Source organism: Cnephaeus nilssonii (assembly GCF_951640355.1).
Source record: "Cnephaeus nilssonii genome assembly, chromosome: 2".
Classification (NCBI taxonomy): Eukaryota; Metazoa; Chordata; class Mammalia; order Chiroptera; family Vespertilionidae; genus Cnephaeus; species Cnephaeus nilssonii.
In genome coordinates this window covers 81,961,862-81,985,276 of record NC_137073.1, presented here as the reverse complement: position 1 = coordinate 81,985,276, position 23,415 = coordinate 81,961,862, and the positions used below count along the sequence as shown (strand labels likewise).

Here is a 23,415-nt window from a genome sequence, read left to right as displayed (position 1 = left end):
TGCTTTATTCTAGAACTGAACAATGCCACAAAAACATTCTTCACTAAAGAATATTTGAAAATAAAACAAAGCTTTCAGAAATCCAGCTCTGCAAAGTGGCCCCTACCGAGCTGCAGAAAGAAAGCATTCCATCTTTTTGGAGGTAAGGAAATTAATTTTTTTTTAAAGGTCTGCTAACTTTGTACAAGCTTCCTTTTTAACGCTGTTTTCTTCCTGTCTTAACAATGTTACCGGAAACAGATTTCTGAATTGATCAATTATAAGTAAGGATTTTGCTGAAAGCTACAGGCGTACACATGAAGATAATGGAGACTATGCAATACGAGCAATAATTGGGAGAAACTCATTAAATTTACTTTGCCTGTGGTCAGTAATGTTTAATGTGTAGATGATGAAATGCGTCTCTAAAGTGAGAGATTTGTCTGTTTAGGTTAGTATTTTACAGTTGTCTCACAAGATTAGGACAAGTGGGAAGTGGCAGAGCCTTGTCTCAGAGGCGTGCAGTGGACTAGGAAGACCAGTCTCTGTGTTCAGGTCTAACTAGCTGTTTGGCCGAGGGATAGCATTGACACTTTTTTGTTTCTGTCTTCTGATAGATGGGAATAATTATGTCTGCCCTGTCTGATTAATGGAGTTGTTATAATGATCAAATGAGCTAATGTGAAAGCACTTTCTAAATTATAACTAATTTCACTACATAGATAGAAGGAATTATCAAAATAAGGGCAAGGCAATCTATAATACCTTTTCCACCTTTGAGAATTTCTTACTGTTTATACAGTAACAAATGATCATACAATATGAATTTAAAATATAATTTCACCTTTTATAAAACCATGGTATGTCAGAGAATGATCCATTGTGCAGTTTTAGTACTTGCCCTTGATGATATTACAGGGTCTGGGTGGGAAGGGTTAGATGTGGAATATGGAGAACTGTGATCTTCAGGGAACAGGAGGGACTTTTGTAAAGAAGATGGATAATAACACAGCAAGGACATCGACCAAAAGGAGAAAGAAACAGAGCCTGCATGCTTGAGGTAATCAAATAAACTGATTTACAAACTCCCTAAGGTTTAAAGAAAGTAGTTTAAGGATCAAATATAACTTTATACAGTGGTTTGAATGAAGAAAGTAGTTTAAGGACATTATATAAGCACATATATTTTAAAGTGGTTAGTATCTGTAGAAACTCATTATCCACAGAATTGGGATAAAAATATTTTAAATGTATCACATTTTGCCCCAAATACGAAATCAAATATAAGAAAAATCAGTCTTACTTAAGGGATTTCATACTAAAGAGGAGAAAATTTATAATATGAATTATGTGTTTTAAAATATTCCTTTGTATCCTACCTTCTACCATACACCCAAATTTTAAAAAAGAATGAAGCACCTTTGTGATCACCCCATAATTTCCTCCATCTTTTTGTATTTGTGGGTGCTGACGCTATAATTTAAACAGTTACTTCTTTGTGGTTTCATCTTATTTGTTCTCCACACAGGAGTTCCACAGAACTCAAGTTTTTATGGAGGAGGTTCAAAGTAGCTTTATTATACAACCTAACTTAAGCAATAGGTTACTGTTAGGAGCTCAGGGAGAGCCCAGCTGTCAGGCTCAGTCAAAACTGAGAGTTAAGCCTTTAACCACTTGGTGCCATGCAATAAGCAAGAGTCTAAAACAGAAGGAAATGCCAAGTCCCCCCTCCCAACAACCCCCCCCCCCCCCCCCCGTTCCATTTCCCCGCTGGAACCACACCCTGGTCCAGGCTCAGGTGGACCAGCACAGAGGTGGGGATCATCTCACTGCTGAGGGAGTTCTGATCAAAAGGCACTGGCAGTTTTATGGACCCTGAGGTTTATAAGGGCTTTGTTGTTGTTGTTGTTGTTGTTTTTAGAGGATATTTTTAGTGGGGGTGAGGGGGTGGCAAATGAGAAGGGCTAGGAGTGGAAAAGTACTCAGTACTAACAGAGTCAGAAAAAATGTCTTCAAGGTTTCCCCCTTCTCCCCTGCAAAGAGAGCTCAGCAGAGAAGCCCTCTGCCCACGGCCTCACATAAAGGACCTGGGTAGGAATGCAGGCGCTGGGACTAGGATGTCAGTATGTGAACAAGCATCAGTGGCCAGGAGGCCTGAGGCCTTGACTGCAACTCCTTCAGAGACGATATGCCCTGGCCTGGCCGTACACCAAGACTTGTGTGGGAGGGCACCTCTCCCCTGCGAGGCCTGCCAGGTAAAGCCTCTGTAATTGCCACACACAGGATTTTAATCACACGCTGGAGTCCTCCGTTACCAGGTTTACTGTGCCCCTTCTGTATTTCTTTGTTTGCTTTCTGTTCCCTGAATTTTGTGTCTATCATTTCTTTATATAAGTATACATGTGTATACTTAACTTCATTTAACTTTGGTTGTTTTTGAACATTTACCATGTTAATGTATATATTCTTCTATATATGCTTTGGCACTCAGCATTATGTTTCTTGGATTCATCCATTTCAGGGAGTGTAACCACATCCATTTATGTTTACTGCTATACTCTTGTTCATTGTGTGGATATGGCACCATTTATCCATTCTTCCTGATGATGAGCAGCTGAGCTGTCCAGGTTTTTGTTGTTATAAACAATGCTGCTATTACCATTGTTTCATCTCCTGGAGCATAAGAGTTCCTCTAAAATATATTCCAGTAGAAAACTGCTGGGTCATAAGAAAAGCATATCTTTAACTTAATTACCTAAACCAAACCATTATCACCAGCTTTGTGTACCACATTTGATATTTTCAGTCCTTCAGCTTTTGATGGTCTGAAAGGTATAAATAAAATGAGATCTCATCAGCATTTTAATTTCTCTAATTACTAATAGGAATTGAACATACTTTTATATGTATATTGGGCAATTGAGTTTCTTCAGCTGTGATACTCATTTATGAATTCTGTCCATTTTTTTATTGTGTTTTTCTTGTCGATTTTTGAGAGTTTTAAAAATATGGTGACTCCTTTTTCTGTTAATTATATGAATGGCAGCTGTGGTCTTTTCACTTTATATCTTCCAATGACTTATAGTTCTTCATCATCTTTCTGGTGTGTATTACCTCCTTAAGAAATTCTTTATCCATTTCCTGTGTGTTTTTTAAATAGACTTAAAGGTCTTTGGAATTGATTTGTGGTGGCGGTGTTTTATAGGATTAGGGGAAGGAGAGTTGCTGTATTGTAAGTAGGGATCCAACTGCTTTGGGAATTTTTCTGTTTAATTTTTTTTCTAACCACCATTTATTAAAAATAATTTATTTCCCTACTGATCCACAATGCTAATATGTCATATTTTAAATTCCCATTGTGTGGGTCTATTTCTGAGATACCATTTTGTCTTAATTGCTAAACTTTTATGTCGTGACATCACCTTTTAAAAACTTGTTTTTCTGTACGAGAGCCTTGGCTTTTCTTTTTTCTCTTTGAGTTTTAAAACTAGCTTGTCAGGTTCTATGAAAAACTAGGTTGGGTTGAGTGAGGGAGGACCTATTCAATGTATTAGTCAATTGAGGGAAAATTGACACCTTTTAGTAATAGCTTTCCCTATCCACTCACTGTTTTTTCTCCTTTTATTGAGATCCTCTAATCTTTATGTCTTATAGTAAAATCTTATCATTTTCTTTACAAATGTCATACACATTTTTAGATTAGAGATATACCTATGTACTTGCTGTGGTGGTGTTCTCCTCTTTTTCTGAACATTGGGTACAGAGGAGAGTTGTGCCAGTCCTACTTCTTCATTTATGACATACCATCATCACTAGACTGCACTAGACTGACCCCAATCCTACTTTCCATGAGGTTGGGTTTATTTAACGTCTTTTTGTTTGTACTCCTATATAATGTGTACTATTGTTTTCTGTGCATATATTTTTAATTTGTGGAAATGGGAGGGATGGTTTGTTTTCGCTTGAGCCTGCCTTTGTATCCTTTTTAAAGAACAGAGCCACACCGGTATTGTACGTGTACAGTTATATTGCATTTGCGGACTGAAACTGCCATGCTGTGAAAGTTTGTGTTTTTAATTTTCTTCCCTTTTTATTATATTTTAAAAAATTTTCTGTTTTGGTTTTGTATGAAAGAGAGATTTAAAAGGTTTGATTCCCACCCTATTTCTTATCTTTTCCACTTAGCACTAGACTTTTAGATCCATCCAGGTGGCTATGTGTACCTCTAATCTGTGGGTTCTAATTAATGCTCTACTGAGGTGTGTATCTACCTCATTTTCCCTCTCTATTCACTGACTGGAATCCAAAATACCTCTAAGTCCCTGCCACTAAAATAACACTAATGATATCATCGTGTAGACTGTGTGAATATTTATTTGGTGTATAAACTTAGGAGCAGAATGTCTGGGTCATAGGATATGAATATAATTAACTTCACTACATAGTACCAAGAGTTCTCCCAAATAACCAGTATAATTAACAGTGCGTGAAGGTTGGGGGAAAATTAGAACTATGGAAAATGACAAATTTGGCAGAGAATGGGAATTAAGAACCTCGTTGCTATTTTATTTTGCATTTTTTCTGATCTCTAATAATTTGAGATCCCTTCAAATGCATGTCAGCTTGTTAGATGCCTCTTTTGTAACTGCTTTCTTCATCTTCTTTACCCATTCATCTATGGATGTTCACCTAGGTTGCTTCCATATCTTGGCTGTGGTAAATAATGCTGCAATGAACATAGGAGTGCATATATCTTTTCAAATTAGTGTTCTCATTTTCTTTTGATAAATACCCAGTAGTGGAATTGTTTGGTCGTATCGTATATCTTTAGTTTTTTGAGGAATCTCCATACTGTTTTCCATAGTGGCCGCACAGTTTTCACTCAGACCAACAGTGCATAAGGGATGCTATTTCTCCACATCCTCACCAACACATTTTATTTGTTCATATTGTGGTAACAGTTCTGACTGGTGTTAGGTGGTATGTAATTGTGGTTTTGATTTCCATGATGATTAGTGATGTTATCTATTTATAGGGTTTAGGGGGCTTTCAAAGAAAACCATCATATCTGTAAAGACAATTTTATATATTTCAATCTAATATGCATTTCCCTCTTTTTTCTTGCTATACTTTCTAAGTTAGGACTTCTGTTTGATTTTCCATAAAAACAGTGATGGCAGCATCCCTGATTTGAAAAGGAATGCTTTTATTTATCATTTAGTAGAAGTTGCTGTGTATTTTGGAGGTTTTAAGAAAGCTCCATTCATTCCCAGTTTGCTAATAGTTTTTGTTGAATGAATATTTAATTTTGTGAAATAGTTTCAGCATTTCATGGTTATAATCAGTTTTCTAATGTTACAGTGCTGTTGTATTTCTGGGATAAACTCAATGTAATCATTTTTGTGACTTTTACATCTGTATTAGTATGTTTTCTTTTTTCATATTCTGCTTTGTCAACATCTTATCTTTTTGTTAGGAATTTGTTCATATTTTTTGTTTTAAAATTTGTTAAAAAATTTTATAATGTATATTTTAATCTCTCCTTTATTTATAATTATATTCTCTTTGTAGTCTTACTTATGCCCTGTTTTTTTCCTGATCTTGTCAATATTATTTTTAAATAACCAATTTTTTAAATTAACTGAATTGTATTTTTTCTCCTATTTCATAACTTCTGCTCTTCATTAAATCCTTTCTGCTATTTTCTTTGGATTTATTCTGTCCTTTATCCTATTAATGTGGCATTCTAGATGGTTAATTTTTTAAAATGTAAAAAGATAAAAATTATTTAAAACTATATATTTCCTCAGTAATTTTATACATTACATGTACTATTTTTGTTATTCTTCATTTCTAATTATTTTTTCATAAGAAATTAACTACATTTAATTAGATATTGATTGAATCATCTTCTTTAAAAAAATGATATAAAATTGGGATCATATTTGAAAACTGGGATTGTGATTTTCATAGTTAATCCATACTACTCCACATGCCATACCATCCATGCCATGTTAATTGTGTCCCCAAGAAAGCTTCTGTTCAGCTTAGTATTCTGAGGTTGGTAGAAGGAAGTAGTGCATAGGGGGATCTTAGAGGAAAGAATAGACATCCCCATAGATGCCTTTGGCTCTACAAAATTAGTGTCCCTTTCACAAAAACAAAACATTTTGACATAGTTTTAGATTTTCTAGCCAAAGAAGCTCGTATAAACTCTCCCTGAATTCATTCAGCTATTGAGCTCGCTCACTTACCTCGCATGGACTCATTCCTTCTTACCCTACCAAGTAGTGTCTCAGATATTGATGAGTAAGCAGATGTGTTTTAAATTTTTTCTTCTTAAAATACATATTTATGTATTTCTACATAAAAAGAGTAACGTGAAAGGAATGGAAACATTCTAGGTAAATGTGAGCTAGCCTTTACATCTCTTCTCAGGTACCAGTTGCACTGATGGCTCTGTGAATCCTAGTTCTTTCCCCTGGAGTGTCTACCATTTCCAGGAATGCATCTCGGTTACCAGTATCAAGTTGATGTATTCCCAGCCATGTTAGTTGGTTCCCTAAAGAAAAATGACATAAGTATATAAATATAAGTGTACCTGTAATATTAAAATAGTATATATAAAGCAAATAAGCTAACAGATTTTACTAAGATCTTTTTGCAAAAAAAACACAAAAAAACAAAAAAAACAAATATGAAAAAAACTTCCATGCTGTTGAATTCTTTTCTAAATATACTCAAGTCAAAGAAATTGGGGTGAGGGGGTCATGATTTAATATTCCATGCACTAAAACATGCGTGCTAAAATGCTGGCGTCTGATATATATTTAAGACAAATCCATCTATTTCCTGTAAAAGCCTAGGGAATTATTTTTATTTGATCATTAATTTGCCTGAAGGTGTTAGATTGATTCTGCAAGTTTAAACATGCCCAGTATAAATGAAGGAATATCCACATGGAAAAGAATAGAAAACAAAATAGTACATGCTCAACCAGCAGGAGTTTGAATATAACCCAGAAATCTGTCTTCCCAGAAAGTTTGAGGTAAGTCAGAGAGATTTTTAAGTGTGCCCTAGACTTGGTGTGCTGCATTTTAGCAGAAAGTGCATTAAACCTCCTCTGAAATGAACAATTTTGTTCACTTTTTTTTTTCATGAGGGAAGAGAAGAGCTAAGGTTTTGTTTTGGTTTTGGAAGCAAAACTGTTCTGGGTATTAATTTCTGTTGTTTCACACTTACGACCTTGAATGAATCCCAAAGGGCCTGGTCCTATCCCAGGCCTCTTAAATCAGAACCTCAGGAGATGGGCTCCGAATAGCAGCAGGATGCAAAGCTGCGCAGGAGATTCCACTGTGCAGGCAAAGAGCCAAGATACATTGAGAAGTGGCTGGGACTTGTGACTGAGTCACAGAATTGTGGACTCTGGATGTAAAGGTACAGGTCTTCAGGCAGTAACCTCTCTATATTACTACAAAGAATGAATTAATCAGATAGAATACAATGTTATAAAGGAGATGAGTGGTGTTTGTGTTACACTGAAATGATGTTAACTCTGGCAGTACAGTGATGGTTTAATAGTGCATAGCAATTATCCATTTGGTTTGGATAGCAAATACAAGTTTAATTGAAACTACGGTGCAAATATCAGAAATCTGCACAAATTAAGTTTAGCCAATATGCTGAGAACACCACCTCTCCAATAAAAATGTCATGGGATCTGGGAGACCACAAAGTGTTTAGCACTTTAATATTAGATCTAAAGCACTAACTCCATCATCTGTTAAAAAAAAAAAAAAAAAAAGTCATACTTAAAAATCTCTTAAATGAGGGTTATCAAGGAAGTACTGAGAGAGGAAGAGAAGTTCCAGGAAGAGGCAGTCCCAGCTTCTCTCCTTTGGGGACATGAGGAGTACACTCACGATCTGAGGATATGCTTGAAATTTCCAGGCCTTTTTTGCCAACTGGTGGAGCTACGGCTGTGATTTACATACCAAAGCTTACCCACATCTTTCATTTTTACAGTGTACATGAAGTAGACTTATTTATTACTAGAGGCCCAGTGCACGAAATTCAGGGGCGGGAGGTCCCTCAGCCCAGCCTGCACCCTCTCCAATCCGGGACCCCTTGGGGGATGTCCGACTGCTGGTTCAAGCCTAAACCTGCAGTCAGACATCCCTCTCACAATCCTGGACCGCTGGCTCCTAATTGCTCATCTGCCAGGTCATCCCTAACTGCCCCCCTCTGCCGGCCAGGTCGCCCCCAACTGCCCCGCACCCCGCCGGCCTAGTCACCCCTAACTGTACCCCCTGCTAGCCTGGTTGCCCCACGCAGCCTGCTTGTTCAGTCGTTTGGTCGTCCCTCACTAACCCCCCTGCTGGCCTGGTCACCCCACGCAGCCTGCTGTTCAGTCATTTGGTCGTTGCTCGTTAACCCCCCTGCCGGCCTGGTCACCCCACACAGCCTGCTGTTCAGTTGTTTGGTCGTCCCTCACTAACCCCCCTGCTGGCCTGGTCATAGGCAGCCATCTTGTGAGGGTCAATTTGCATATTACCTCTTTCTTATATAGGAATGCTTAAAACAGGTAAATATTAAATGAGATGTATGACCACAAATTTCAACAGTTATTAGAGTATTGGCTCACTAAATTAATAGGATAATATGAAAATATTTACCTGCACCAGCAGTATCAGTCTTGTGTTATAATTAATCAAAACAGTTTAGGATATTTTAAACAGAAACTTCACAACTGTGCTGGCAATGAAGTGGCTTTTATTAGCAAAGTCGTACTCTACGTACATGTTTTAACTTCTCTAAAATTGTATTGTAGTAATTCAAGGTTTTGTTGAGAAATTTTAGATATTACTGTTTTGTGAACAATTCTATATTGCATTATCACTTAAAATCTATACTGTATTTCTAAAATATTTTATAGGTAGATTGCAAATAATGTAAGGTTATATATAAATTAAAGATGTTATGGTATAATCTGAAAATATATCTGAAAACATTTAGTTTATATCCCATTAATTTTTCTTTATTACTACATTTAAATATCCTTTTCCTAAAATAGCAGAGAGAGAAAACAGTAACATATGGCACAGGGGTGGTTTTTTTGTTTGTTACTTTTTTACTGATCTGAGAAAATGGAAGGCCATAAGGATAATTTCTCAAAACAGTCCAAAGAGAATTTAAAAGATGTCTCTTTAAAATGACTAGAAATTTTTAGTTCACTCTGATATATATGTACATATTATGCTTTCAAGTCATTTTATTCTACATTACTTATGTCATATGTCCTAAGATTTCACACAGAACAAAAAAAAAGGTTACTAGTTTAGTTTAAAAGAGATAATACAAACCCACACCTGAAACCTATATGTTCATGTTGACCAATGCCACCCCAATCAATTTAATAAATAAATATAAAAAGGAGATTATACAACTGGTGGCCAAATATGAGGCTTTTCAAGCTGATTTGCCCTGATACCAAGGCCAGATATGGACACTACAAGAAAAGTAAACTACGGGCCAATATATCTGATAAATATAGATCCAAAAATTCTCAACAAAATACTAGCATACCAAATTCAGTGGCTCATTAAAAGGCTCATTCACCCTAATCAAGTCAGATTTTTCTGGGATACATGGATGGTTCAACACGTGCAAATCATTCATTGTGATAAATTACAATAATAGAATGAGAATATGATAATCTCAATGACTCAGGAAAAGCACTTGTCAATATTCAACATTTGTTCATGATAAAAACGAAGCAGGTATAGGAGAAACATGCCTCAACATAATGAAGGCCATATATGACAAGTCAACAGCTAATAATACAGGGTGGGGCAAAAGTAGGTTCACAGTGGTTTGTAGGGAAAATAATACAAGAGTAAACACTGTATTTGCATACTCACAACTGTAAGCCTACTTTTGCCCCACCCTGTATCCTCAGTGGTGAACGCTTTTCCTATAAGATCAGGAATAGGACAAAGGTGCCCACTTGCCACTTTTACTCAACATATATTGGAAATTCTAACCAGAGCGAGGTCTGAGAAAAAAAATTAAAGGCATCAGAATGGGAAAGGAAGAAGTAAAATGGTCTCTGTTTACAGAAGCATGGGTTTTTTTAATGTAGAAAATCCTAAAGAATCAACCGAAAACAATAGTTGAACTAATCAATGTAGCAAAGTTGGAAGATACAAGATGAGCATGCAAAAATCAGTAGTGTTTCTGTACACTAACAACAAATTTTGTGAAAATACAGAGTAACAAATGCTGGTGAGGATGTGGAAAAAAGAAAACCTGTGTATACTTTTGGTGGGAATGTAAACTGGCACAGCCCCTAGGGGGAACAGTAAGGAGGTTCCTAAAGCAGTCCTACTTCTGGGCATACGTAGCTGAAGGAAACAAAAATTATTATCTTGAAGAGATATCTGTGTTTCCATGTTCATTGCAGCATTATTTATAATAGCCAAGGTATGAAACAACCAAAGTGTCCATTGATGGATAAATGGAACCCTCATCATTTCTGATTGGGATGTAAAATGATGCATCCCACTATGAAAAGAGTTTGTAGTTTCCTCAAAAAGCTAAACATAAAATCACCATATGATTCAACAGGTGTACTCCTGAGGATATGCCCAAAAGAATTGAAAACTGGGACTCAAGCAAATACTTGTATGCCAATGTTCTTTGCAGCATTACTCACCATAGCCAAAAGATGGAAACAAGCCAAATATCTATAACAAATTAATGGATAAACAAATGTGGTACATACATACAATGGAATATATTCAACCATAAAAAGGAATGAAGTTCTGACATGTGCAGCAATATCAGTGACTCTTGAAAACATTAAATGAAATAAGCCAGACACAATAGGATGAATATTGTATGATCCCACTTATATGAGATATCTAGAATAGTCAAATTCATAGAAACGGAGAGTACATTTGAGGTTACCAGAGACTAGAGAGAATAGAGAATTGGGCCATTATCCTTTAATGGCTAGAGAGTTTCTCTTCACAGTAATGAAAATTTTTTTTGAAATAGTAATGATTGTGGCACAACTTTGTAAATGTAATTAATGCCACTGAATTGTATACTGAAAATGGTTAAAATGGTAAATCTGTTATATATATTTTACTACAATAAATATGTTTTTTAATAATGACTTTTCTGCCTGGTTACAGAAACAAAACATTTAAAATTTTTATAATTTAGTCTGATAATTTTATAAACTATATTAAAAATTAAGTGTTATAGAATTATAAATAATCTGCAACATATTTAACTTATTCAATATAAAGCTTAATTCTGCAGGATTTATATATATTTGACTCTGCAATCCTAAAGCGATAGGAGATAAAGACGAAATTTAAAATCCATTTTGCATTGTTTTTGAGGATATTAACAAAGTAACTCTATACTTACCTGGGATTACAAAAATATCACTCCACCTCTGCTAAGGCCTACTTATATCAATCAACTTTTGGCACGCCAAAATTCTTATGTAATATGAAAAATACAGAGCAGTATAACACCATATTTCAACCTTTGTCCCATTACAAGAAGGATAGGACATATCTCCTTTTCAATATTGATTTCAGGGCTCTGAATTATATATAGTGTCTCAAATATTTTTATAATAATATTCAGTTCCTACTGAAAATGCATTTGAGAGGCTTGATTTGGGACAGTCTCAGATAATATGCTAATTATTTATTCCCTTAAGTACATCCTTTTATAAACAGGTACCCTTTCAACAAACACATATTGAATACCCACTATAAGCTCTGTGCAAGTTGCTAAAATTTCAAAAATGAATATCTCAAGATAATTGTTGACAGTCTTTCTGTCTTTGGAAAAATCATCAAAATAATGTAGGTTACTTTATGGATTTTGATAGCAAATATAAATTTGGACCATATACTCTGGGAAAAATAAGTCATGGCCTTGTTTTTTTCTCAGATATGAGAGAAATTGTGAGATAATTATGTTTACAAAGTAAAATTTATGGAGAAGCAGGAGTACCTGTTTCAGATTCTGGAAGGCTGGTTCTTCTTGAATTCTTCCAATTGCATGGATGCTTGCAGAAGACCCGAGACGAGACTTCTGGGTCAGAGACAAGGACGGTTTATTACTCACAGCAGTAGCCAGAGCAGCAGCATTTGTAATGTGCACTCCTCTTACAGAGTCTTACCAATAGGGCCAGATGCTGTCTACACATGTGGTGGAGTGCATTACCATGGAGAGCTCTAAGCTTACAAAACTCAAATAATTTCTAACAGGCATTTACTGTGCTGTTCTTAGGCTATAAACCAAACCTTCACAGAGGGCTATACTATCTCCCAAGACTATTTATTATAGAAATATTTCTCAAAAGCAATACAGAACAAAGGCAGTCAGTACCTCTGCTTGCAAGATAGAAAGATATCCATGGAGAATTGTCACCTCACTGCCAACATGTTTTATGAAGCCAATAAAATCATGATATACAAACCAGGCAAAAATAACATAAAACAGAAATTATAGACCAATCTTCCTTACAGAAATAGGCATAAAGATGTCATAAAAATATACAAAACTGAATTCACTGGTGCATAAAAGCCAATATCATGAACACATGGAGTTTATCCTAGGTATGACGGAATAAATAATTAGCATATTATCTGAGACTGTCCTAAATCAAGCCTCTCAAATGATAAAATATTGGAAAATCTATCACTTTATTCATAACTTTAATCTTTTAAAATGTGTCCAACATTTTTTAAAAAGTCCTATTTGAATTCATCACATTAATAGATTAAAGGGGGGAAAGCCATATGAACAGCTTGTTAGATACAGAGACACTATTTTGACTTGACCAGATAATGAGTATGGATAATACTGGCACAAGAATCCAGATTTTCTGATTGCTTGAAGAGTGTGATTTTCACTGCACTATTGTGTAGCCAGAAAAGTATGAAGTATGTGTCTTTATTGTGTAATTTACTTTATAATAGCATAGCTAAAATGTACTAATAGTGAATACTCTTTAAACCATGACAATACCAAACTAATTATTATCAGTTTATCACCAATAGTAGGATGTAGTTAAGTCTGTATAAAAGTGAATTCCTAGTAAAGAAGCTTCTCACTCCAATAGAAATCTATTGATGGAATGATATATTAAAATATCTATGTATTGCCCCAGGCAGGTGGTTCAGTTGGTTGAAGCATAATCCCATACACCAAAAAGGTTTGCAGGCTTGATTCCTGGTCAGGGCAATCATTTAAGTAGATATATAATTAGAAATTTATAAAAAATTAAAGCTCATTTTATTTTAGCTTTCCTAATTTTACTTAATTAATTAGCTAATTTAGCTTTGCTAATTTTACTGTCCCTACCCTTGAAACCCTTAACTAAAAGAGACTTCTCATAGTTACTTATCACTGAAAAAACTGTCAGGAATAGGAAAACCACTCAGTGAAATTTCATTGTGCTCAGTTCATGGTACCTGTGTTCATAATGCAGCATCCTTTCTGATCACATACCTGAATTCAATGAACTTTAAAATAATATGTTCATACAACTTCTAGGTTTCCACAGACGTGCAGCTCCAGTTACAAGGAGGCAGTTCCCACACGGTGCACACAGAATGGATTACCTGCACTTTGAGGATGATAGCCGCGGTTGGTGGTTTGACATGGATATGGTGATCATCTATATTTATTCAGTGAATTGGATCATTGGATTCATCGTTTTCTGCTTTCTTTGCTATTTTTTCTTTCCGTTTTAGGAATTTTCACATCTTACCACAATTGAAACAATCACAGATGATGTAGACAACAATTACTTAAACATTTTTTAAGTGTGCTTTGAAATTTTATAATGTTGTATTATATAAAATGTGGGTGTTTATAGAAAGTCTGAAAATAAGTAACTTATTAATGTTTTTCATGTAACAAACTAAACTTTATCTGTCTAGCTCTTAGCAACAATGCACTATGAATGTCATAGTTCTTCATTTAGGATTTGTGGGCTCTGATTTTATAGTGTCTCTTTTATACTTATCTTCAAGGTAAAGACTGAGGTTTTCCTCCACTTGTAAGTAGTAAAAATACAAAATGAAATGATAATTTGGATAGATATCAGAAAAAAATATTTAGTCATTCACCACTTATTCTCAGGCATATCATATGCATTAAAAACAAACCATATTCTCTGGAACTAATCTAACAGGGTATATTCCATTTTGGTTTCCAGTCATCCCTAATAATGTCCCTTTCTATTACTGAGAAAGTTGACTATCCTTTTTTTACAGACAGAAAAGTAGCTTTAGTGCAATGTTTTAAGTTATTATAAGAAGAGAATAGTAAATATTAAAAGAGACTCTCACCAATAGAAACTTGGAGAGATATATTAACACTTTTCGAATTACAAGATTACTCACCCAAAGAAATTTTTTAAAAAATTTTTTGACTGATTTTCAGTAGTCTAAAACAGCAATGCATGTCCAAAATGTAATCAACTTAATGATTCATTTAACTATAAGGTTGTCAAATGTATAGTAAATGTGCAATAAAGAGTGTTTTTTTACATTTTATTGTTGTTATGTGATTTAATGTCTGGAATAAAGAATTGTGGAAATAGGCTTATAGATTTATAGAAAGAAATATTTCTCTGAAATTTATTTTTATTTCCTATTACAGTATCCCTTGGAATTAGTTTTTCCCTTATTAAAAACAAATAGGAGATCTTTACTATCCCAGTGTGGGAAGGAATTGGGACAAGTATCCCAATTTTAAGAGTGTGAAACCTGGAGCACAGAGAAGTAAGCTTATTTATTGCAGTCACTCAGGTGGTCTTTGTGTAACCTTGGACAAAAGATTTTATTTGGGAATACTAACCCAACATTCCTACACTCTAATGTCCAGTAGGTGAATCTCTCAGTGCACTAAAAATACTACCACCATCCGAACAAATTGGGGTGGGTCAGGCTTCTGTAGTTCAGTCTATGAAAATTTTGGCCTGATTACTTACTACTGACTGTATTTTTTTTCTACTGATTGTATTTGAATAAAAGCACTTACATGATGGTATGTGATGTTCTTAGAAATATGAAAGCATAGCACATACTTTTATTCTAAAACTGTTAGTTTGTGTTTAATACTATATTTGTGAAAGAAAAACAGTAGTGTACATAAGACATCATAAAATTCACAAAGCAGAAAACTACAATTTAAAAACAGATCAATTTTTGCTCTTATGTCATAATAAAATATGTAAATTATGCTTGCAGTCTAGTGACAGGTTACTAATATTTCATTAAAACAATGTGTTGACAAAGCTCAGTGTTACCTTAAAAATGGATATATAGAATCTCTATTACTCAACGAATGATGAAAGGGAAAATATTGTCTTCCTAAAAATATATGTTAGGGCCGAAAGTTTAACAAAACACATATTGAGAGCAATATTTAAAGAATTTTAAAATAAAGTTTGCTGCAGTCATTTCACATGCAATTCCTGGCGTCTAAGCTCTAGCAAATGTGCCTTCATTCATTTCTTAATTACTTAAAAAGTTAATTTTAATTGTACATGAAGTAAAATAAAATAAGTAGTATTATATATGCATATTTCTCTGAGAAACAATGTTGATTCCTAATATTAGGTCAGTAATACCTATTCGTTTATAGATCTGTATCTATAAACTAAATATAAATCCTATATAATAAAAGCCTAATATGCTAAGTGTCCGGTCATCAATTCAACCAATCAAAGCATGCTAATGACATGCTAAGGCCGCTCAACTGCTTGCTATGATGTGCACTGACCACCAGGGGGCAGACGCTCCAACTGGTAGGTTAGCTTGCTGCTGGGGTCCAGCTGATCGTGACTGAGCAAGACGGGGGGGGGGGGGGGGAGGAGACACGCCCTGGAGCCCTCCCGCGGTCCCTCCCCAGCTGGCCAACCTCCCGCGTCCCTCCCCGGCCTAAACCGTGCACTGGTGGGGTCCCTCGGCCTAGCCTGCACCCTCTAACAATCCAAGACCCCTCGGGGGATGTTGGAGAGCCAGTTTCTGCCGAATTCTGCAGGCCAGGCTGAGGGACCCCACTAGTGCACGAGTTTGTGCACTGGGCCTCTAGTATATAATAAATATATATTATATTAAATAACTATAATGTCCTTAAAAATAAAGCATAGTCTGAAGGAACATTTTAAATGGATTGACTATATGCATATTGATAATTTGTTCTGAGAATTAGATCATTTGGCATATTAAAAGTAAATGTGGAAAATTATAAACTTGTCATTTTACTTTAAAATATTTGAAATTTTTATACAAATGGAGTTTACAGCTAAATATTACATACAGCATGTCCTAGGGCTGCTCGCTTATGAGAAGCCAGACAGAACTGGAGTTGAAAAGAAACCATTCTGTTATGTATCACACATTCAATAGATAATTAATAAATGTATAAATAAAATACATGAATGAGCTTTACAGTGAAACAGAAAATTACATATTCTTCTTACTGTCCTTTCTGCACCCTTACCCATGGATGGCAAATATCTGACATGAGTTGATTTTTCCATATCAATTACATAAAACTAACTTTCCAATAAAGAAAAGAAAGGAAAAAAATGAAAATCCTAAAACTAATCAAGGACTACAATATTTGTCTTAATATTATTTAACAATTTTCATTTTTTGAGCTATCACTATCAATAATTTCTACTTTTACTGCACTTAATTATGGTGAAGGCTAATTTTAAACTTTTTCACACATTCATAAAAAATACCCAGATTGAAGTACATTTCTGAATACTTTCAGCAGGTGATTTATTTTTTCATTTTAAAAAAGCAATTCAGCCCAGCTCGTGTGCTCAGTGGTTGAGCATTGACCTATAAACCAGGAGGTCATAGTTAGATTCCCAGTTAGGGCACATGCCCAGGTTGCGGGCTCAGTCCCCAGTAGGGGGCGTGCAGGAGGCAGCCAATCAATGATTCTCATCATTGATGTTTCTATCTCCCTCTCCCTTCCTCTCTGATATTAATAAAAAAATATTTTTAAAAAAAATCAAATTCACAAACCAATACCAATTCACTTTATATTTAGCAGAACCTAGGTAAATGTAAATTAGAGAAAATATAAAAGGAATCAGAATTTGTTCATACAAAGTATTGTGGGAAATAAGCATTTCTACCTTTGACAAAGAAGGTACTTATGGAGATTCCTAGGCACTTCACCCTAAACTGTACAAATAGGTAGTTAGTTATATATACTACTGTAAGTTTTTTTCTTGAGTTTATTTTCCACATTAGCATCAGATTAGTTTGATGTTAAAACATAATTTACTCAGCCGAAACCGGTTTGGCTCAGTGGATAGAGCGTCGGCCTGCGGACTCAAGGGTCCCAGGTTCAGTTCCGGTCAAGGGCATGTGCCTTGGTTGCGGGCACATCCTCAGTGGGGGGGGTGCAAGAGGCAGCTGATCGATGTTTCTCTCTCATCGATGTTTCTAACTCTATCCCTCTCTCTTCCTCTCTGTAAAAAATCAATAAAATATATATTTTTAAAAAAACATAATTTACTCAGTATACAAAAATACCATTTGTATTTCTATACACTATCAATGAGCAGTACAAAATTAAAATTAAGAAAACAATTCCATTTATAGTAGTATCTAAAAGAATAAAATACTTAGGAACAAATTTAACAAAAGAAAGGTTAATAGTTATAATCTGCAACTACATAACACTGTATGAAGAACTAAATAAATGTTAAGAAATCCTGTGTTGATGGATTGAAAGACTTAAGATGACAATACTTCCCAAATTGATCTACAGATTCAACACAATCCACATCAAATTCCAGATGCCATTCTTGAAAAAATTGACAAGCTGATTCTGAAACTCATTCTGAAATACAGAGGACCCAGAATAGCCAAAAGAAACTTGAAAGAAGAGAACAAAGTTGGAAGACTCACATTTCCCAATTTCAAAGCTTACTACAAAGCTACAGTAAACAAGACAGTGTGGTATTGCCGATAAGGATAGAATTATAGATCAATGAGACACAATTGGGATTCTAGAAATAAACCCTTAGATTTATGGTAAATTGATACCAGGCAAGGATGCAGAGACAATTTAATGGAAAAAATAGTCTTTTCAACAGATGGTTCTGAAACAAATATCCATAGAGAAAAGAATAGCGTTAGACCCCTATATTACACCTTACACAGAAAATAACCCAACATGAATCAAAGGCCCATAGGTAAGAGCTGAAACTATTTTTAAAACCTTCTTGGGAGAAACATGGGCATAACTCTATAATCCTGAATTAGGCAGTGGTTTCTTAGTAAGGACAACAAAAGCACAAGCAACAACAAATTAAAAATTGGACTTCTTGAAAATGAAGTCTTTGTGTTTAAAATAACACCATAAAGGAAGCAAAAAGACAAACCACAAAGTACAAGAAAATGTGTACCAATCATTTATCTGATAATAGATTTGAATCTAAAAGAGACAAAGAACTCAATAAGGTAAATAAATTTTTCAAAGGACAGAGGATATGATTAGACATTTCTCCAAAAGAGAAATACAAATGGTGAGTAAGTACATGAAAAGATGCTCAACATGAATAGCCATTAAGGAAATGCAAATCAAAACTACAATGAGATATCACCTCACACCCACTAGGATGGCTATTATAAAAAAAATAATAGTGTTGCAAGGAAGTGGAGCAATTAAAACCCTCAAACACTGCAGGTGGGAATGTAAAGTGATACAAGTCACTTTGGAAAATAGCCTGGCAGGTTTTCAAAAAGTTAAAGTAGAATTACCATCTGACCCAGCAATCATGCCTAAGTATATACCCAAGATGAATGAAAACATGTCCACACAAACACTGGTACACACATTTTCTTTTTTGCTCAATCCCTCCACTCCCACAATACCCTCATGCTCCCCCACCACACACACACACACACATACACCAGAGCTGTCTGCTCTCTATGAGTGTCTCTGTTTTGCTTGATAGTTCAGCTTGTTCATTAAACTCCACATATGAGTGAAATCATATGATGCTTGTCTTTCTCTGACTAGTTTATTCCATCAGATAAGTGGATGAAAACAAAAACAACAACAAAAAAGGTTACCATTTCAATTCTGGCTCAGGGAACATGGCCTCCTTGCAGGCTCGATCCCCAGTAGGGAGCGTGCAGGAGGCAGCCAATCGGTGTCTTTCTCTCTCTCTCTCACTGATGTTTCTCCTCCTCTCTCTCTAAAATTAATAAAAAAAAAAAAAAACTTTTTTAAAAGTTGTGGTACCTTTACACAATGGAACACTGCCATGAAAAGGAAGAAAATTTTACCCTTTGTAACAGCATGATGGACCTGGAGAACATTATGCTTAGTGAAATAAGCAGAGCGTTTTAATGGGTGGTATGCTGGATATCTTCAGGAGGCTCTTCCACGTTCACTCTCGTTTTCTACCCTGCTTTGGGCTTAGGTAAGCCCCTCTATGAACTGCATCAACTGACTCCTTTACCTACTGGCTTCCTGTTAGATTGAACCAATGGTAGACACAGGCAGGATTCTGAGAGGGAAAGAACAGGGGCAAGTATTTCCCAGATTCTCTCCTTTCTGGGCCAATGTAGAATAAGTGCAGCCTTCTACTGAAGGTCATAGTTTCTATCAGCTCATCTTTCCATGGCTCCTCCTTTCCTCTTTCAGGCTTAGAAATGCCTCTATATATACACCATACTAGTATTGTCTAATAAAAATATAATGTAAGCAATGTATATAATTTTTATTTTTCTAGTAGCCACATTTTTAAAAGAAACCAATATAATTGATTTTAATATATTTCGTTTAACAAAATATTGTTTCAACATGAAGTCGATATAAATAATGACTAATGAGATATTTTTAGTTCCTCTGTTTCCATACTAAGTCATAGAAATCCAGTGTATATATTAAATTTACGACACACCTGCATGCAGACTAGTCACATTTCAAGTGCTCTATATTATCCTTTCCTGAGAGTTTCCCTTCCTCCCTCTCCCCATACCTTTACAAATAGTCCTTTTATTAAATTATCCTCAAATTACCCATGTGGGTGTGTCATCTATTTTCTGCCAGGATGAAACTGACATACATGGGGGAAATGCTTAATGTAATGTTCAAGGAAAGGCAGTATGTATGTAAAATTATACAATTACAGTACAGTCTCAACTACATGATGAATGCACATAAAAGAAACTTCAAAGGAAATATAATGGTAACCAAAAATAATGAATTATGAATGATTATTTTCTATTTCTTGGTACTTTTTGATACTCTTCAAACTGCTTTAAATATGTGAAAAAAGAATTTAAAGTGTCAAAAGTCCAATATAATTCTTAAGAAAATCGATAAAGTGAATATAACCAACAGGAGTTGACTATTTGTTCCTACCTTTTTATAACAAGTATGCCTATAAACTCACCCAAAAATGTCTATAAAAAGGAAATGAAATTAATCAAATATAGATTTTGGTATAAATAGAATGTCAAACAAACTGTAACGAATATCACTCTGAGCAAATCTCTACATTCCTTAGAAAGGGGAGTCAAAGACTACCAGGCTCAGACCATGCTGCTAGCATCTGGAGTTTTCAGCATCAGCTCCCTTCTTTCACATACAGGTCAGTATAACTAAGCACACATGGCCCAATTCAATGCTCAGACTAAAAATAGAAACCAAATATTTACTGGATTTAAATGTGGAAGATTTCTAGATTCTAAATTCTAATGGTAATGAGTTCAGAACAGTCCTTGGCAGATAAAGAACAGAGCAAGTAGATAAAGGGGGAAAAGGGCAATTAAAGCCCAGGACTGATTTTTGCCTCTTTTCCTTCGTTCATAATCTTCTCTGTCATCATTTAGAGTTGGGAAGGATGGACAAAGGATAGAATTATATGTAATCATTTCCTCCTTTAACTATTTGCCCTTGCCATATTGCCTACTCTTACAATAGACAATCCCTAACACCTGGCCAAAGTGTTTCAACATCCGTGTGTCCCCCAGATCAGCCTCTCCAAACCTCCTTCAATGTCCAGTTTTATTGTAATAACAAAAAAATCAGAAACAACGTAAATACCTAATAATAGATTCATTAAGTAATAAAACATCTTCCATTGAGTGGAATACTATACAACCATAAAAATTAATGTTATAAAAGACTAGAGGCTGATCAGGGCTGTCTGGGGGGCGGGGAGGGGACCACAGGAGGTTGGCTGGCTGAGGGGAGGGACCGCGGGAGGTTGGCCTGCCAGGGGGAGGGACCCCGGGAGGTTGGCCTGCCAGGGGGAGGGACCGCGGGAGGTTGGCCTGCCAGGGGGAGGGACCACGGGAGGTTGGCCACTGACCTCAAGGAGGGAGCCGGCCCTCAGCCCTCCTGGGAAAGGGGCCGTGCCCACCGCCACCCACTCCTGGTTCCCCGGCAGGGTCGGGAGAGGAGGCGACGGTCGCTGGGCTGGGCGTGGAAGGAATAGACGCCACCACCACAGTTGGCACCCTGTCACTGCGCGGTTCCCCATCTCCCCACCTTCTCCTTTCCTCGCTGCCACACCACCACCGCAGGAGGCAGGCGGGTGGCCCCCAGGGAAGGGAGAGGACGGGAGTGAGACAAACCTTTGTGTTGAGAGCTGACTTTCAATAGATCTCAGCGAGGGAGCTGCTCTACTACATATGAAACCCCAACCCAGAAGCAGGTCGTCTACAAATGGTTTAGCACCAGGGTGCTATGGAGCCTGGCTGGCCAAGGGGAGGGACCACAGGCGGTTGGCCAGCCACGGGAGGTTGGCTGTGGGAGTGCACTGACCACCAGGGGACAGCTCCTGCATTGAGTGTCTGCCCCCTGGTGGTCAGTGTGCATCATAGCGACTGGTTGTTCTGGTTGTTAGGTCGTAAGGTTGCTTAGGCTTTTATATATATAAATTATTTCAGGCGCTACAATGTGAATGTACTTAATGCCACTGAACTGTACATTTTTAAATTATTAAAATGATACTTTACGTTATTTATATTTTACCAAAATAAAAAAGATTATTTCATAACATGGAGAAATGCCACAATGTATTGTTTTTTTTTTAATGCAAATAGTATATATAGTATGATGAACCAGTGGGAACCAATCATTAAGCAAGGAGACTCAATGATGCCATTAGTTCATTGAATAAAATTTAGGAAGGCTCACAGAAAAAATATAAAAACATTCTGTACCATGCAGCTATAACCACTATTAACCACTATATAGCTATATGTATATCATATATATATTTATATGTTCGTATGGAAAAATACAATAATTATCAACACAAGAATAAACTCTGTGTTTTGCATACTCACAATTGTAAAACTACTTCTGCCTACTCCTGTATATCCCTAAAATGGGATGGATGGATAGATATAGATCTCTATTAATATCAACCTCTAAATTCCTTAATAATTTCAATGTAGGCAAATAATGTCCAGACCATTGTCTTCTCATCAAAATCCCACACATTTCACTCATATAATTCAAATATCCTTTTTATTCTTTATCTGTTATCTGCTCATCTTAATAAAAACAGCTAAAATGCAAGTGAGTGCTTACTCTTACACCATTCACTTTATATGTTTATCTTGTTTCATCCTTGCAAATATGCTATGAAGTAGGAACCATTATTTTTCTTATTTTACATCTGATAATATTGAAGCTTTGACAGATTATCTATGTTTTTCAAGATCACTTAACTAGAGCATGGTGGAACCAGGGTTTAGATCCAGGTCCAGCTAACTTCAAACCCATGATCTTAACTACTGATAATATTTCTCAAGGAAAGGCACAAATAAAGATCTTACCACATAAATCCCTAGGTTTGATTTAAAATGTTCAGATTCATTGAACAATCCTTTTAGCTCCTAAATACTCTCTCCGTGCCTATAAACCGATGAAACAGGATTATTCAACTCCTCTGTTATAGCTCAACTGACACTATCTTCCTAAGCACTTATTTCTCTAACCCCATCTTTCATTTTATGTCTTAGTATTTCTCTCAGCATTGTGTTGTTTCATGCTTCCAAGTGTTTACTCTTACAAGGGCCATCTGCTGAGAATCCCACTTCTACTTCTTCCCAAACTCCTACTCTTCTACTAAAATTTAGCTAAAGCTTCACTTCTTTCAGAGCAGTAACTCCACCATCACTCCAGGCGATTTGACCCCAGATTTGATGTCCCTGCCCCATCTATACTAATAATAGAGGAATATGCAAATTGTCCAGGATGCCATCACGGTAACAGTAACGACCAAACAGCAGGCTGCATGGGGTGACAAGGCCGGCAGGGGGTTAGTGAGGGACGACCAAATGACTGAACAGCAGGCTGCGTGGGGTGACCAGGCTGGCAGGGGTGTTAGTG

At 36.0% G+C, this 23,415-nt stretch overlaps 1 protein-coding gene across 1 annotated transcript in view; it reads left to right on the top strand.

Moving 5' to 3' along the window:
* The window catches only part of RNF180 (ring finger protein 180), a 91,841-nt gene extending 77,312 nt beyond the window's left edge, over positions 1-14,529 (top strand). Inside the window, exons 6-7 of the mRNA XM_079799979.1 lie at positions 14-142; positions 13,567-14,529. Coding sequence (XP_079656105.1) covers positions 14-142; positions 13,567-13,766 — 329 coding nt within the window. The 3' untranslated portion in view covers positions 13,767-14,529. The remainder of the gene's footprint in view (positions 1-13; positions 143-13,566) is intronic.
* Positions 14,530-23,415: the final 8,886 nt, after the last annotated feature.